We start from the raw sequence: 16,804 nt of genomic DNA on the forward strand, positions 1-16,804 counted from the left end.
GCGAACCCGCCTCTCCCCGGCTCCGCTCCGGCGCAGCCCTCGGAGGAGAGGTATCGCTGGGCGGAGAGATCGCGGAGCCCTCACACGTACGGCCCGGCGATACGCCTCCACCTAACCCAGCAAACGGAAGCGCCGGGCCGCCACGATGGACGGGAAGCGCCGTCCAATGGGCAGGCGGGCTAGCCTCCCAAAATGTAGGTTTAGCCAATGGAAAGGAGCAGGAGCGGGGAGAGGCGGGGCCGGTCGCAGGCAGCAGCGCAGGTTGAACGGAGTCCCAGCGCAGGGCTGGGATGAGCCTCAAAGTTCGGGGCGATCGTGGTGGGGGATGTAGCAGTGCCGCTGCCGCCGCGCACCGGCCCGGCCCGCCCCGGCTCCCGCCTCCCCCGGCCCCCCCCCCGCAGTTTTTAAACTCTGATTCTCCCCCTCCCCTTCTTCTCCACTCCCCCCTCCCCCCCCCCCTTCCCCCCCTTTCCTCCCCTAAATGCCAGCCATGATCGAGAAGGGCCCGGAGGTCTCGGGGAAACGGCGGGGCAGGAACCACAACGCCGCCGGCGCGAATAATAACAACAACGGCGGTAGCAAAAGTTTATCCGCCGCCCCCAACGGCAACAGCAGCGGCAACTCCTGGGAGGAGGGTAGCTCGGGGTCCTCCAGCGATGAGGAGCACGGTGAGAAGCGGGGGGGTGGCGGTGTGTGGTGACTGGAGGGAGGGGGGTGTCAGGGGCCGGGCGGGCCCACGCGGGTAACGCTTCTCCCTCTGCCTTCCTCAGCTGGCGGCGGTATGAGGGTCGGGCCGCAGTACCAGGCGGTGGTCCCTGATTTCGACCCCGGTAAGTCTTTATTATTTTTTAGGGGGGGCGACTACCTCCCCCCCCCCCCATCCGTTGCTTTGGCCCCCCGATGAGCGGAGCCTGCGGGGGTACTCCCTCAGCGGGGGGGGGGTTCCAAAAATAATCCCCCCTAATTCCAGTCCCAAACATCCAGAGCAGGAACAAGGACCCCCCCCTTCCCCCCCCCACCCCCCCCCCGTTTGATAAAAGAAGTCTCGATGCTTTCCAGAGGGCGCTTTGCAGGCAGGGAGGAACAGGGAAGCTGGCAGGGCTAGAGGAGGCAGGAGATGGCAGTTGGGTGTTTTTTTTTTTTTTTCTTTCTTTCTTTCTTTCTTTTTTTTTAATCCCCACCTGGACGCATGTGTCTGTGGGCTCGGTGGTAGGGATGGAACTAAAAGACATCAAGTTGTAAATATAATTTTTTTGAAGGTATTTAGAAGCGACTTGGGTCTGTATTTTAATTTTCTCTCTTCCTAAGAAGCTGCTCGCCTCCCCCCCTCCAAAAAAAAAAATGTTTCACATTCCAGCTATTCTGCTGCGGTTCTTTGTAAGCTAATTTAAAGTGGCATGGAAGCAAATTTTGAGCAAACAAAGGAATTGGGGCTGTGCTGAAAGGCAGGTGCTGGAAGCACGTTAGTACTGATGTATCTCCGTGTATAGAAAGACAGGCTGTTGACCTCCTTAGTTTGAAATCTAAGCAATTTTTTTTTTTTTTGTATTGTTCCTTTGTAACTGGAGGCTGAAGCTAGCGAAAACCCCTCCTCCTGTCTGGAGATACTAGCGTTTGGAGTTGTCCCTTTGCCCAGCCCAAACTTAATTGAATCCTCCGCACCTCTTGCCTTAAAACAAAAAGAATGGTGTGGAAAGCCACCGTGTCTCCTTATCAAATAATCTTGAGAGTTACTATTGTGAGGATTCAGGAAAAAGGTTTCTCGTGGATCGTCCTCAGACTGTGCACTAATGTGTTGGATACCTGTTTTATTATTAAATATATATGTTTGTTCTTAACTGTTAAGGTCTTGGCATGGGGGAAGGGAGGGCAAAGAGGATTTTTTTCTTGAGTTCAATATTACTTGTCTTTATTTACAGAATCATTTTTTGCTACTCCTTCCCCCTTCATTTTCTTGACAAAATAAGATACAAGGTCTTGGCACATGGGAACCCCATTTCTTGGTTGACCAGGAGGAGGAAGGGGTGGGGGGGGGGAGGAGGAGAAAAAGGGGGGGGGAGAAGGGGGGAGCTGTTAGTTAGGCAGCAGTTGACACTGTTTTTCAATCTGTAGGTCAAATACAACATTTCTGTAACACACAACGTGCATCACGCTGGCTGTTAGCCAGGTATCACAACAATACTTGGGCTTTTTGGTCACCCCTGTGAATTACACTCTTTTGTGCAATTCATTTCTCTAATATAATAGACGGAGGGGAAAAAAATACTATGTGCCCCTTACTCACTATTATGTGCTTAGTTATACATTGTTCTGGTTTTAACTTATAGATGTACAGTGACCTATACAAAGGTTATTGCTTTCTGTGCTGTGTGGAGTGGAAGGGAGGGGGAAGTGTGTGATGTGGAGAAACAAATTTTTTTTCTGAGTAATATATACACTAACACAGCATCAGCAGGCGCTCTTTTTGAGTACACAGTATAATATAGCAAGCTCTTAGTAGATTCACCTGAAGCAAATGATCAGTCTTCTCATGACCTGAATGGGCATCGGATCCTCCTTTACTGGTCTTTCTATTTTTTCTTTTTTTTTTTTTTTTTCTTAAAAGGATACTTTTTAGTTAAGTTTGAGGTGAACTTTTGTCTGCTTGTCTGTTGAAGAGTTGGTTTCCTGGCCTGTGGAATTACCCAGGAATAATTTTGCAATGCAACATTGTTCCCTGATTTTGTGATCCCTTCTTGGTCCTAAAGGCTAAATAGCCACATTGTGTTTATTTGTTATGCCTCTTTTGTTTCCCTGTTTAAGAAAGAAAACTGTAAATAAGCCTAACAAACTGCACTAAGACCTTTTGACTGAAACTGTTAAATTGTCCTGTTTCACTGGTAATTTCAAAGTTAAATCAATGGAATAGTGTTATCAGAGCGCACAGCTGCTGTGTCTGTTTCTCACTAGAAATTTTAGGGACTGGTTGACCAAAGGATCCTAAGGCTTGAAGGTGGTTTGGTGTTGAGTTGCACTGGCTTTCACCTTCAGATTAGCTGGCTGGTAAAATGCGGAGGTCTCATGCTGCTCTAGCTGTGTCTGAGGGGAAAATGGCACAGATGAGGCCTTCTGTGTGTGTGTTTTGTTTTTTTGTTTTTTTTTTTTTTTAACTTGATATTCAATTATACCTCGGGTTTGGCTGAGGTATATCTGTAACTGCTGATTCTTACATCAGCATTCTGACGTGGGTGTTCCTCTGTCCCCATGCATAGGGGCAGAAAAAGTGTTTAATTTTGTTTCACTTCTCAGCCTCATGCAAGCTGTAGTGAAGAGCAATAAAATCAGGAAAGCTTTTCTGAAATTTTTTTCTGTGAGACTACGGGAGAAAAGAGAGGTAGAGCAAGGCAGTGGTGGGATGTTGGTCTGGGTTTCATGAATCAAATAGCCAGAGAAGAGCACAAATAGTACCATATGGTATGGCCTGAAAGTGAAGAGGGTGTCTCCTCAATGATTGCCTAGGTTTAGGGAGGGAAGGGACCTCAGCACCTTTCAGGTAGCATGGAGGAGGATGGAGAGTGCTTGTCTCCCTTCTTTGAGCAGAGTGTGAGGAAAATGGTTAACGGTTGTGCTTCTCTGTTTTTGCTTCATCCTTAGAACCAGAAAATAACAAGTTCTCATTCTGGATTAAAATATCTTGGTGCAAGTTTTTAATACTCCTTGTGGCTAAAACTTGCTGTGGCAGTGGCCAAGGAAGGGCCTGATGCAATTCTTTGATTGTAAAAATGCTTGTGGCTAGAATCCTCTGTAGGAGGTGGTCCTTACTCGCAGCTCCTTTAGTAAATCTCTTTACAGTGGCAAGGCCTATTCCATGTGCTGGCAGAGCCTACAGGTTCTTTGCCAAAGTTAATGTTGCTATCTTTCTTTTCTTTTCTTTCTTACCTATCCCAATCTCCCCTTGCTTTGAGAAAGTAAGCTCTCACTGCGTTGATCCCACTTCTTGTATTGTCTCAAAAACTTACACCTCTATTATTATTCGTATAGTACTTACACCTCTATTATTATTTGTGTAATAAGAATAATTGCACAGTAAAGGCAAGGCTTTTGCAGAGGCAACGTGTTTATTGAACAAGCTGATTCAACTAGGGAGAAGAACAGGCAAAACTTTTTGGGCTGAAAATCACATGCCAGAGCTCACTAGAATCAGTAAAACTTGCAGTTCAGCTGTGTTTTGCTGTTTGGCTTTGATTTCACAGATGTGATGTGAAAAATTGCTATTGTCTCTCCTATTTCTTCTCTTACTAGAGCTCAGAGCCAGCTGAAAGTTCTGTGCGTTAAACAAAGGCTGGTATCGGTAGGTCAGCACTTCTTGCGAGTTCTCAGCCTGAGACATTGAAGGTTTTGAAGAGGGAAAACTATTATGGTTCTTTTAATCCGTACAAATGAAACCCACATGTCCTGTTAATGGAAAAATTCGGTGGAAGGAAACATTGCCTATCCTAAAGCTAAATAAAAATGTTTTGTGTGGGGAAGCACTGATATTGTATTTGACCATTTGACTTGTTGCTTATTAATTTCTGCTATTGGAACATTGAAAATAGGTGGAAGAAAACATTAGTGAGCACTTTAACACAGCCAGTGAATTTAAAGATTAAAGCTTCCATAATTTTGAGGAGTGTTAACTTCCTGAAGAGAATGGTCTCTGCTGTATTTTGACATGTATCGAAGGCAGATGAACTTTTCTTTCTCCTTTGTAGCACTACAACTTTAGATTCCCTCATTTGTTGCGATGGCAGTAAAAAACCAAGCCACATCTTATACCTTTGGACATCAGCTGTGTTGGTCACCTTTGGAAAGCAGCTTCTGGAGCCATATCCAGTGGAAACAGATGAGCAAAAGCTGGTTTGACTCAATAGTGTCTTGTTGTAGAGATCCAAAGTTGAAATGCATGTCAGTTGGGAGACTTCAGTCCCTTGTTTGCAACACTGCTCTCTTCCCAGTTTTCTCTTGTTGTACTGCAACAGGTAAAAGTAAAAATGGTGGAAGGAAATACTCTGTAGTGCTTTCACCTCTAGATGCAGAAGAGCCTACTGGAAGGTGCTCACTGCTGGAACGTCACTAATCCTTGAGAAGCTAATTCTCTGGTCCACACTGTTAGCTGTGCTCTGCGTGCTCCTGCACAAACACTTGATATTCTGTGGCTTTCCTTCATGGCCCAGACTGTGTTGTTTCAGTGTTACCAAAAGATGAACGGGGAGGGTGGGGGGGGAGGGAAACCTCAAAAAGAAACCAACAACCCTTTTCAATGTAGTCAGAAACTCTTGTCAGTGTAGTTGTGTCCAAGAAGGGTAAAAAAACCTGAACAATATAGTCTCTGCTGTCTCTGATCTGGAATGCCTGATAGGGAAGCGGTGGCCTGGCAGTGTCGTAGGGGAGGAAGGTGGTGCATCCATCCATCCAATTCTGGCTTTTAAAATGCGCCCACCCTCTGTCTATTTAGGATCAAAGGTGAAAGTATAATAATGGGACAGCCCCTGGGTGGCTGATTCCCCTAGAATAGCTGTATTTCTCTGATGGTTGTAAAGGCCAGATTTCATTAGGTTGTATCTTCAGCTACTTCACGGGATTCTTGGCAGAAGCATCTATTGGCCTATGCAATAGGGACTGTAACCCTTTAACAAGAGGTTGTTAAAAGCCCCCTTATGATGTGCACTTGGCAAGTCCAACTCCCAGCCAGCTTGTTCTGTTTCTTTGTTTGCAAATAGTTCCGCTCCCAACAGTCCTAATAGTTTGCAAATAGTCTGAGTACCCAATGACTGTAAGAGAAAATGGTGTTTAGGTGAATGGACTCATCGGAAAGGGGGTGGGGAAAAAAGTGTGCTCTTCAAGTGAGACTTTGGGATCTCCATCTAAGCAAGTGGAAAAGTCAAAACCAAGCTCCTGAAACTGGAAATACTGGTATCCTGGAAAGCTATCTCATCTCCTCAAATAACTTTGCCTTAAATGCAACAGGCAGGAGCTCCTGTAGTGCAACAGTCTCTTTGGAAAAGAAGGGAGAGTTATGAGGATGTTTGATCTAATTGGAAATACCAAACCATAACATACTAATGCCCAATGTGTTTGGGCAGACAGAGGCTCCCTAGTATCCAGATAAAGCAGGCATGCCTCGATCCTTTCACTGTTGGCTGAGGAGACTGTGCATCATCCCCAACAAGAGCGTGTCTTCCCAATTAGGTAGTCGAAAATTTAGATACTGTGGGTTTTCTCCTAAACTTTCTGGTGGGAGAAGAGGAGCTTTTCCACCTAGTTGTAGTCTGCTCAGCCCCTTACTCCCTCCTGGGCTGTATTTGTCTTGCCTTCCATCTTCCACAAGTCACAGCCTCTCTGTATGTGCTGTGCTGCGGAGCAGATGAGAAGGTCCTCAACAGGCGCTCCACAAAAAGCTGCTGCTGAAACCTTGTTTTTTCGGCTGTCTCAACCACATGGGCATTTAGGTACAGTCAAAGGGAGTTCTCAAGGCCAGACTGGTCCCTGGCAGCCCTGGGGAAGGGGGAGATGACTCCTGCCGCCTCCTTACTGTGCTGGCAACTCTGCTGGTGCATGGGTGAGTCTCAGTCTCATCTTGTTCCATCACCGGTACGTACTCCTGGTCCACTCACCGTGGCAGGAGAGGTTGCAGTCCCACTACTCCTACATTAGGAGAATGAAGCAGACTTTTAGATGCTGACACTTTAGCTTATACTCTGTTTTTTAAGTCCACCCTGGAGAAAAAGAGGAAGAGTAGTGCTCAAGTTGGAGACTTTATTATCCATATCTGGCACCTCAGCAGGAGTACAGCTGTTGATTTGGTGCATACCTTTCTTACCTCTGGGCTGCTCGCCCGAGGGAGACCATTTTTAAACTTGTGTGGCTCAGTAGTTAGCTTTCACCCAGTCTCTTCACTCATCCTGTGAAGGGGTGCATAGGCTACTGGTGGTGAGCAGACCTCCTGCTCCGCCTTATTCCAAGGCATGGCTTTGGAGCTTTCTTGTTATTCAAATAGTACTGAGAACATCCTTCTCAAACCTTAATGCTGTAGTAAACAAACAAGTCTCAGTGCAGCCAAAGCCTGTGGCTTCCTTCCCTGCCTGGCACATGCAGTGTTTGTATGTGGAGGTAATAGCTGTCTCATGTACTGACAAATGTATTAATGGCTGGACTGGAATTAATACTAGGTAGAGTGACTGCTTTGTTCTTCATAGCTGGTTCCTGCTGCTTAATGAGTTGCTCTTAAAACTCTTGTTTTCAGCCCTAGTTAGGTCTGTGACTTGGCCAAGTGAAGGCTTAGAGCTCCCTGTGATTAGTCATTATAATTAGCTCGGAAATCTTTGCCTCTGTGATCAAGGCGCACTGTATAATGCGGCTTATAGTGGGCTCTAGTCCTGTTGCATACCTTCAGAGTAGTATAAACGACAGTGCTTTGTTGCACATATGTATGTATTTTTTTAACTGTGTTGTAACTTTAATATACAATTTTTTAATATGTGCCAGGCAGGTAAATCTGAAGTAACTGGCTCCTCAGAAACTTGTGGTTAGTGCTAGTCCCTGCTTCCCTCAGATACAACAATTTCTGGTTGTGGCCAAGGCTTGCCTTACCCGTTCCAAGTGTAAGGTAAGATTGAGACATAGTGACTAGTGGCTGATTGAGTTTAGAGACCAAATCAAAAAGAAAGAACATGCTCCCTTCCTAGGAAGTCTGTACCTCTTTCTGCACTGGGTGACCTTGTCTTTTGAGGCTTTGACTTGATGGTATAACAAGATGAGCAATCCCATGTTCTTAAGTGTTTAAACTTGAAAGAACAGTTCAAAATTCAGTTCTTGAAAACACAAAGTTGATTTGTAAACTAAACTAGGCCTTAAAAAATGCTTTTGTAGGGAATGTTAGATTAGGTATCTCTTTCTTTGAATGTGACAAGATTTTAATTTATAGTTCCATATGAAAGTTTTGACTTTGTGCTTTTCGAAAGTGCAAGAGGATGTGCTCAGCCTTAGTGAAGGCAGTGAAAGTTTCTCCAGCATATTCTAGAATTGGGCTGCTTTTATGCTCCTCTCTGTTTGTTTTGAAATGCAACAGATTGTGATGGGACTGCCTTTAAGTTTTGTAGGTCAAACTTGATAAATGTGCTTCACTTCTCATGTAAGGTTTTGAGAAGAAACAACTGAGTTTAATCTACCTTTCCAAGTACCTTCAAAAATTGAGCTCTATGCAGCAGCTTGCTCTTTGAACTTCATAAAGGAAGTATTGGTAAATGTTGCCTCTCTGGGGGGAGGAGGCTGCAGCAGTGTGATAAAATTGCAAAAATCCCCTCTTGGGAGGAAATTCTAGTCTATGCTTCCCCCTTCAGCCCTGTCCTTCTATTGTGCAGGTACCTCTAGGGGACATCAGCAGGGTCTCGTATGTACTCTGTGTGTGTGTAACTAGGTGTATCTCTAGAAAAATATTCCCCTGCCCCATTAGGGGCAGGAGAATAAGGTTGTGAGTTTTTGTCCTTAAAGTTATTTCATCTTCCTTGCCCACCTCCCTTATCTCTGTGCTCTTCACCTGGATGGATTTCACAAATAATAATCTGAAAGAGCCAATGGCTTGTTTTTGTAGTGTAGTTGTCTAATTAGAGGAGTTTAACCACGTGGCTGTCTATTGCAGCTTTTCAGTTCTGCTGTCTGTAGGTATCTGTGATAACCTGTCATGATAGCATGTGGATGTACTTTTAGATGACCAGATGTCTTATCAGGTTGGGGTTTACTTCATATAGAGACTTTGATTTGAGAGTTGGGTATTGAAAGTAATTCTTAGTGTACGTGACCTTGAATTGGTGTCCTTCTAGACTTTATAACCATAGTATGAAAGCACAGTGTAACAAATGTGTAATCATAGCTGTGGCTTCTGGGTTCAGAAACCCCGAGGAATAGGTATAAACAAAGCTTGCGTGCAGGGGCATGATGCCTGCCCTCCCCTCTTAACTGGTCCCTGGAGAGGGTACAGAGAGATTCTAGTTCCACAGAGGGATTGGGGATGGATAAAGGCTAAGAAAAACCTCTCCTGAGTAGGAAATGGCCTCCCCTCTTGAACTGGAGCGGCAGGACTGGGAAAGTCTGGTTTACATAACAGCATTGCTTTTGAAGCAACTCTTTACTTGCAGCTTGCATTGAAATGTAGATTTTTTTTTTTTTCTCTTCCCTCTGACTTCCTACCTTCTTTGGGGGGAATGCTCATACCTCTGTTCTCACATCAACATCAGTTTGAATTTTGGCCACGTGTGAATTGGGATAGGGGGAGGATTTTTCACCGCCTCCCCCACCCTGTGTTGAGAGCTAGCTGCCCCACATAGCAGGCACTGTTGGCTGGAGTTGTATGTAGTTCTGTGTTTAGGTTGCTAACAGCTGTGTGAGAAGCTATAAGTGCTGCATCTGTAATTCAAGCTTTTTTTGTGCTAAACAGTGCAAATGATCTGTAGATACCAGTATGCATGTCTATTCCCCTGGCTGACATCTCTCCATCCCCAGGAGGGGGCTGCTCTGGGTGCTTTCAGGGGGAGTAAAGGGCTGTAAAGGCAGGCAGGTGTACCAGGTGTAGCGTTTGTACTTTCTCCGTATTGTTTTCTGTCTGGGAATCTTAAAGATGTCCCTCCTGGGACCCTTGTGCTGATTTGTGCAGCTGCCACTGCACTGTTCATGACAGTAGCCATGGGAACACAAGTAGGATGATACAAGTTTAAAACTCCAACTTGTTGCTAGGCAGACCCAGCTCAATGTGTGGATTAAGTAGTCTTAACACATCACCCCCCCACCCCCCCACCCCCCTTTTCTGATATTCTACCTCTTTTGTGGGGGAGGACAACTCAGCTTGCCCCAAATTCTGGGTCTTTGTGTTTAGGCTGGCAGAATGAAACCAGCCCCGAAAGGGTCCCCTGACACCAGCCAACTGTGGGGGAAACCCCTCTTGTACATCTGAATAATGAGTATGTGGTGGCTGGGTGAGTGGGATTTTCAGCAGGTAGGTTTTGACACAACCTTTTCTTAAAGTGCTGCGAAGCAAAGTGATGTGCCATCCAATGCAAAACTGTTGTGCTGCTCATATAGTCTAAAAGTTGTAGCCTGCGTTAAAATAGATACTGCTAAAAGTGACATACTCTAAACAAAGGTCACGGGCTTAAAATATCACAAGATCACTTCTAAACTCTGGCTGTAAAAACTTAAAATTATGACTAAGGCAAGGTAAACACCTTCAAAACTTACACTGCTTTTGCACACTGTTAGCGTAGATGCTGGTATGTGCTGGATGAGCTGGCGTAGACCTTTTAGCTTGGGCAATCTCTTGTTGCTAAGTTGCTTTGTCGCAAGCTTGTGTTTTGGCACTTCTTGTTCAAGAAATAAGGGCAGCCCATTCCCTCATGTTATTTTTGTCGTCAGTGCCTGACAAAGGATGTATGGCAAATTACAGGGGCCTGAAGGGAACTGGCGACCCAAACTCTAAGGGAGCGATGGGGCCCGTGTGCTTCTTGAGGGCTGAGCTCCAGCATGCCTTTGTCTCTGCAGCTGTTGGCTTCCTGTATCACAGCAGTAATTGGTTATACTCTGGCCACTGGTTTAAATGGATCTTTTTTTATTTTATAAACATTTGCTGTGCAGTAACTGTCATTCCTGTTGGAGTAAGGCCATTTATAGAGATGCTCCCAATTACCACCTGCTCTTTTTCTTTCTTAGGAAAGTATGCTCTTACCTAATTTAACCTCCCAGAGCAACTGCTTTGAAGTTATTTTCTCTTTGCACCTTGGCTCACTGCTATCCCTTTCCCCTCTGACCACCTTAACAAACTGCAGTTGTCCCTGCTTGTCCTTCCAGAAATTACCTAGTTCTGTGGGGAAAAACTTCTTGCTTGGTTTGCCCCAAATGTTTTTGTAGTCAACTCTTGTAAGAAAAGATTGCTTTCCTTTAATATGCCTCAGCCCTTTTTTTCATTTCCTAAGTTGCTCTTTGCGGTTCTCCTGCTTTCATTATAATTTGTGTACAGCTTCTAGATCCTATCTGTCCACCCTCTTACTAACCCATCCCTGCTCAGATTTCTGTGCTTTTCTTTATGCTCCTGAGCCCTTTTTCCCTGTACTTCGTCCCTCCAGGAGAGACACCTTCTCTGTGCCTGAACTACATTGTAGTTGTTCTTGCCAGTTACCCCTCAGGCTGGAAGAAAGTGGTTGTGATTTTTACTTTGTTACAATTTTGCTCTGAAAGAGGGGAAGATCTAGCAGAACTCTGCCCCTTAACCTATTTTACAACTTGCACACCTCTGGATATGGCGTCTGCCTGCTTTTCAAGCATTTAAATAGCAGTGATGTTTTTGCCTTTTCAGGCTCTTTTCTCAAGGCTTTCTTGCATCGCTGAAGAATTTCTTCCTCAGCTTCTCCTGTGGAAGCCTCAAGGCGCTGCTTGCTTTTGTAGGAGCTTCCCCCCACTTCAGCCTGGTAGAGCATCTGTCTCTTTGGCCAGTAGTGTCACTCTTCTCCTGAACTGCTGCTGCTGTAAGCAAACAGGTGTGTGAGAAAGGTGAGAGAGTTGATCTCTCCTGTAGCCAGGGCTGCCCTGGGGACAGGCTGAGCGCTTGGCTGGAGCTTCCAGCTGGCCCCTGCCTGCTGGGCACTGAGGCTGAGTTGCCGTGAGTAGCTCTGAAGCCTATCCTACAAATTTGGAGAGGAGGGAGGGGAGGTCTCCTTGCCTGTTTTGTGAATAAAGCAAACCTTGGGGTTGCTGGCTGACTCAAATCTGCACGCAGTGAGTTGTGATGCAATGAGGATGGGCAAGTGCTCCAAAGAGCTTTTCCTCTTTTTGCTGTAGGCTCAGCCTTGGGCTCATCATTGGGTGTGCTGAGTTCGGTGGTGCTGAGGGGAGCTGCGAAGAGAGTACAGATGGATCTCATCTGAAGTTCTCATTGCCTCTCTTCTGTTAGGCTTTGTACAAGTATTGAAGAACTTGGGGGAGAGGCTTGCTGGTGGGAACTTGGTGGCAGAGGGAAGACTTTTCAGAGCTGTCCTCTGGCTTTCAGCCCAAGATCTGAGTTGCTTTGCAAATTGTTTCCTCCTGTGCATACTGGCTCTGAGAAGTGAGTCTGCTCTCTGGGAAACTGCTGCATTGTGCTCTAGCTCCTTCTGTATTTTGGGTGGGTTTTTAGTCCCCTTGATTTGGTTCTTAAGATGGTTCTCCCCCCACCTAGATTTGCTTGGGAGTGTGAGTGCATGGGATCAGTTTCTTTTGTTTATTTTCTTTGGCAATTTCAGGTGAAACAACAAGCTGTCCTCCACATGCAGGTCAGATGCTGTCCTTGTGGTACAAACAGGGCAGGTACAAATCCAGCCATCCCACCAACAGTCTGAAAATTGGCAAGGGTCTAGGTATATTTGTGGATTTGGGTGAAAAATGACTTTTTCTATTGGAGCAGAACCAAAGGTGGTGGACCTGGGAGGCGTTGCTCTGGTGCAGCTAGTGACTGAGTGACAACCATGTGCTGGTCCAGGAGCAGAGATGGGCAGCACTTGTTTTGCCTGACAATCCAAGACCAGCTGCTGCTGGTTTGAAAGGATGGATGTATATGGACAGGACCTTTATAAATGTTTAAGCTGTTCAAAGTGTGTGTGAGAGTAGTTACGTTAGGCAAATTATGTCTTTTATTGTACCCATCTTGCTGAAGTTATTTTGGAGGATGGGGAAGAAATAAAGACAGAACTTCTTAAACCCCTAATAAGAATATTTTTAGAGGTCATAAAAACAAATAAATGAGGTGTTGGGGGAATTAGGCTTGGAAGTAGTCCTTATGGCTCTGAAACTTGCTGGGAAGGGGACTGTTTTCATGTCCTCTTACCTGAGCCCTTGCAAAGAGGCTCTGGGAGCAGACACTCGTCTCCTCTTGAAATCAACTGTCTCCAGCTCAGTTCGGTGGAATGCTGCCCTGTCTGGTTATCACTCACTCAGCGGTGGCTGCTACGTTGCCCAGAGCATTACCTCCCCAGCAGCAGTGTGTCCTTTTGCTTCAGCTCAAGAGAAGGAAACAACTGGATGCAGTAGTATTGCTTGCAAAATGATGTCAATGTCTGCTGAGGGAGGGGGTGGAAGGAGATGTGATGGGGTCTCTAAAAGACATGGGTAGGAGAAACCTTTCCAGTGACTACATAGTGCCTATATGAATAAAGGCAGTTGATTTAATTCATGGTGCCAGAGCTGGGACAAAGCTTGGAGCAGGTGCACACCCAGAGCTTGCCTAAGTTGGATAAATGCTTGCTGAAATGTTTATCAAACGTAAGAATAAAAGGAAAAGGGTTGTATTTAACCTTTTTTTTTTTTTTTTGATGATGATGCATTTTAAAAATAACTTACACTTCTAAAGTGAGCAGCAGTTACAACCAGGGTTTGAAAAATTGACTTGGTACTTGCAAGCCACAGTGGGAAACACCTGTGCTGCAATATGCCCTGCAGCAGGAAGGGATAAAATGGTTGGGTGCTGCTCACTTACTGTGGTGTTTGTTGGCTGTTGCAGCGGGATTCTCCTTGTGTGCTAGGGTTGCCTTTGCACTCTTATTGCTACTTGGTTCTTGCTCTTTCATCAGTAGACATAATTTGGCTTGGTATCTGTATTTCACTGCTGTTCAAGTGATTCTGAGCCTCTGGAGTAGGAAAGAATGAATCTAGTTAGTCTTAGCTGTGGCATGCCGTTGAGGCACTGAAGCTGTCTTCAGACTAAGGAAGACACTACTGCACTAATGTGCTAATTTTATACTCTCACTTGGCAGGTTGCCTTTGTAATCAAAGGGCTGGAAATTTTTCAGTGTGAACAAAATGTTCTAAGTAGCTGTTCTCTAGGTGGAAATGGATTTGATACATGGGATGCTGCCTTCAAAAGAAATCCATCTTTCCATATCTTTCTGGGCATAATCATTCTAACTAAAATTCTCTTTTCTGACTAAGTGAAGCTATAGTCAAGACCTGGGTAAGGCTTACCTGTGAAGTTTCCTTAGTAGTGGTGTTATCTCATCAATCTCTATGCATCTGATGAGAATGGAGAGGGGGGATGTTTTCAGAAAGTACCTGGGAGTTTTAGGAATGACAGTTGTAATGAATTTTAACAGAACCATTCTATTATGTGTCATTTTCTCTTGGTTTGGTTAATAACTATTGTACAGGCTTGGTAGAGAGCATGGTCAGAATACAAAAGCTTGTTTTAAGCAAGTTTGGAAGAGAATATCCTGGTGAGTTGTACGGTACCTGGCACATGGGGATTATGCAGGAGGGAGTAAGTATCTGCTTCTCATCAGTAGTGTAAAAGTAATTAGAAACATCTTTTAATGCCCTTGGGTTTTTTGCCCATTGTTTTAGGGAATCAGTGAGCACTGACTAGAGAACATACATATGCTGACTTTACTTTTTCCAATGAAAATGTCCATGGGAGCAGAACAATCACAGAGCAATCATATATTTTTAAAGTGGTTTGAAATGAAATGTTAACTCAAAGGCCATGCTATGTTACTAGAAAGCTTAAAACAAATGGCAGAATTGCTGTGAAACTCATGTCTTTGTTGCCTTTGATTTTTATTTTTTTAAAGTAACTTCCAGTGTTCTTGAATCTATATAGAATTTTAAATACACTATTTTTTAATAAGCCTAAAATTTCAACTTCTGTAATACTGTAATGAGAGCTGCCTGCTTAACTTTGTTGCTTTGAGTTTAAGATGAAACAAAACTCTGTGTGCCATATGTTAAAAGGACAAGCTGACCAGACAACAAGAATGTGTTTTATCTTCTGCATTTTGGCAAGACTCTGTAGTCTTGGAGGGCAACTGTAAGGAGAGAGAAATCAGTGAAGATGCAAGAATGATGTGAGAAGGACTTGCGAGGTCAGCAGAGCTGGAAGCTAACTGTCTTAGATGGGAGGGGGGAATAGGAAGAGAACCAACCAAGAAGGGCTGAAAAGTGGCAGTGGGGAAAATATTAATTAAAAAAAAAATAAAATCTCATGCTCTTAGTGTCCTCTTCTAAAGATATTTGGCCATTCTTTCTGTTGTTTTATCATTTGATAGATTAAACAGTTGCCAGTTCAAGTGAGTGCAAATCTACCCTTCCTACACTTTGGAGAATATGATCTTGAATTGAATTCCTGAGATCAGGAGATAACCAGGCTGGTGGGGTGGTGGTAGAAGGGAAGCTACAGTATCTTACTAGCCAAAGGCTGCTGCATCTGAAGGCCTGACACATCCACATTGAGCTGAGCTACTGCTTCTGCTTACAGCAGCTGTTCTTGTCAGTGTTAGGGGCTTATGTACATGGCTGAGTACTGCTCTGGCAACCTGGGCAAATATGCAGCTTGCCTGGTGATGGGAGAGCCAGAGCAGGCCTGTCCTTCCTTTCTCTCCTCCCAGGGAAGGAGAACTGTGGCTTTCTCTGTTCATGTGCCCTCTGCCAGCCCCACAGCTGCTCAGGCCATTCAGCTGAAACTCTTTGCTGTGACTTTGTTCTGCCTTACCCAAAAGCAGTTTGCTCAGAAGTTGAGGACTTACATAGTGGGGATGCAAGTTGGTTTTGGCACCTGCTCTTGTTGCTCTGTCACTTGTGATTTCCTGTGACCATCAGCAAAGTGTGATGTCCCCACAGCATACTGTTTACTTGGCCCTGCTGCGCTGGGCTTGGTGAAGCATGGTCACCATGGAGCTAATGGCTTGCCATAAGCTGCAATAAAGGTGTAGGGGGGATTGCAAGTAAGCATTTCAGCCAACCTGTCAGTATATTTTACTTTCCTCTCCTCCTCGTTGTCCTGCCTGTCCCCTGAAGCCAGGCATCATCCCTTTGTACTGCCGTTGGAGCATGGGGACCTCATGTGTGATTACCTTCTGCTGGACTGTAGGAGGCCACTGGAAGTGCAAGTGAGCCAATTGAACTGCTGGCTCTAGGGAGTGTGCCCGAGCCAGATGCAGGAAGAGCCGAACACTGTAAGTCACCATGCAGGCTGGCTCTTGGCACAATATTCAGCTGAATAAAATTGCAAGATGTGCTTTGCAGGGTCTAGAGTCTGAATTCACCTCTGAGTGGATCTTCTCAAGTCTTGTTACTTCTGTTTAGGCTCGAATTTTACAGCACCGGGTCTCATTCCTCCATCTGTGTTTTACTCCTTGTAAGTTCTTAGCCAAATATTTGTTTGGGTTAAGGGGCCCTTATGGCTTTCTCTCTGCCTCTAACCTCCCTTCTTTCCAGACTCCTTGTTTCATCCCTGAGCTGCACAAAGCACCATATCTCTTTCAGAGTTGGAAATACTGTTCCTGTCTGCATTCCTTAGACCTCTCTGAGGCTGGGACAGGCCTTGCCTAACTCAGAACTCCTGGGTCATGCCGATTCCTGTTCCTTGTGTCATGCAACAGCTCAACCTCCCCCCTCTGAAAAAAAAGCAATATTGCGGTCACTTGTGTGCTGTTCCTGTGCTGGGCATTCAGAGCAGGACCCTCCTCTGCCATTGCGGTGTCCTTGCTGCAGCAGGTGGTTACTCTGGTGCTGAATTTGGCCAGGCGTGCCCAGGACCCTGTTCAGTAAGAGCAGGCACTTTGTGCTGGTGCTGTTCTTAGGCAGGTGTGAGATCCCTGTCATACTTAGATCACAGTACAGTTACACCCTGTTGTTTCACAGATGTGTCTGTCACACAACTATAGGGCAACAAAGATGTTCTTGTCAAAGCAGATGTTTAAGTGGCTATTTAACTTGCATCGTAGTGAACTATCTCAGTGCAACTACAGTTGAATGGAGTAGGAGTATGGGCTAGCAT

At 45.2% G+C, this 16,804-nt stretch overlaps 1 protein-coding gene across 2 annotated transcripts in view; it reads left to right on the forward strand.

Annotated features, from left to right (window-relative positions):
- The first annotated feature begins 261 nt into the window (after nt 1-261).
- Nucleotides 262-16,804, forward strand: part of RCOR1 (REST corepressor 1) — a 91,435-nt gene continuing 74,892 nt past the window's right edge. Inside the window, exons 1-2 of one of the 2 annotated variants that reach the window (XM_052783219.1) lie at nt 262-668; nt 771-830. In XM_052783219.1, coding sequence (XP_052639179.1) covers nt 482-668; nt 771-830 — 247 coding nt within the window. In that variant the 5' untranslated portion in view covers nt 262-481. The remainder of the gene's footprint in view (nt 669-770; nt 831-16,804) is intronic. The other variant, XM_052783220.1, reaches the window with a different exon arrangement.

The sequence above is a fragment of the Harpia harpyja genome, chromosome 3, assembly GCF_026419915.1.
Source record: "Harpia harpyja isolate bHarHar1 chromosome 3, bHarHar1 primary haplotype, whole genome shotgun sequence".
In the NCBI taxonomy this organism is placed as follows: Eukaryota; Metazoa; Chordata; class Aves; order Accipitriformes; family Accipitridae; genus Harpia; species Harpia harpyja.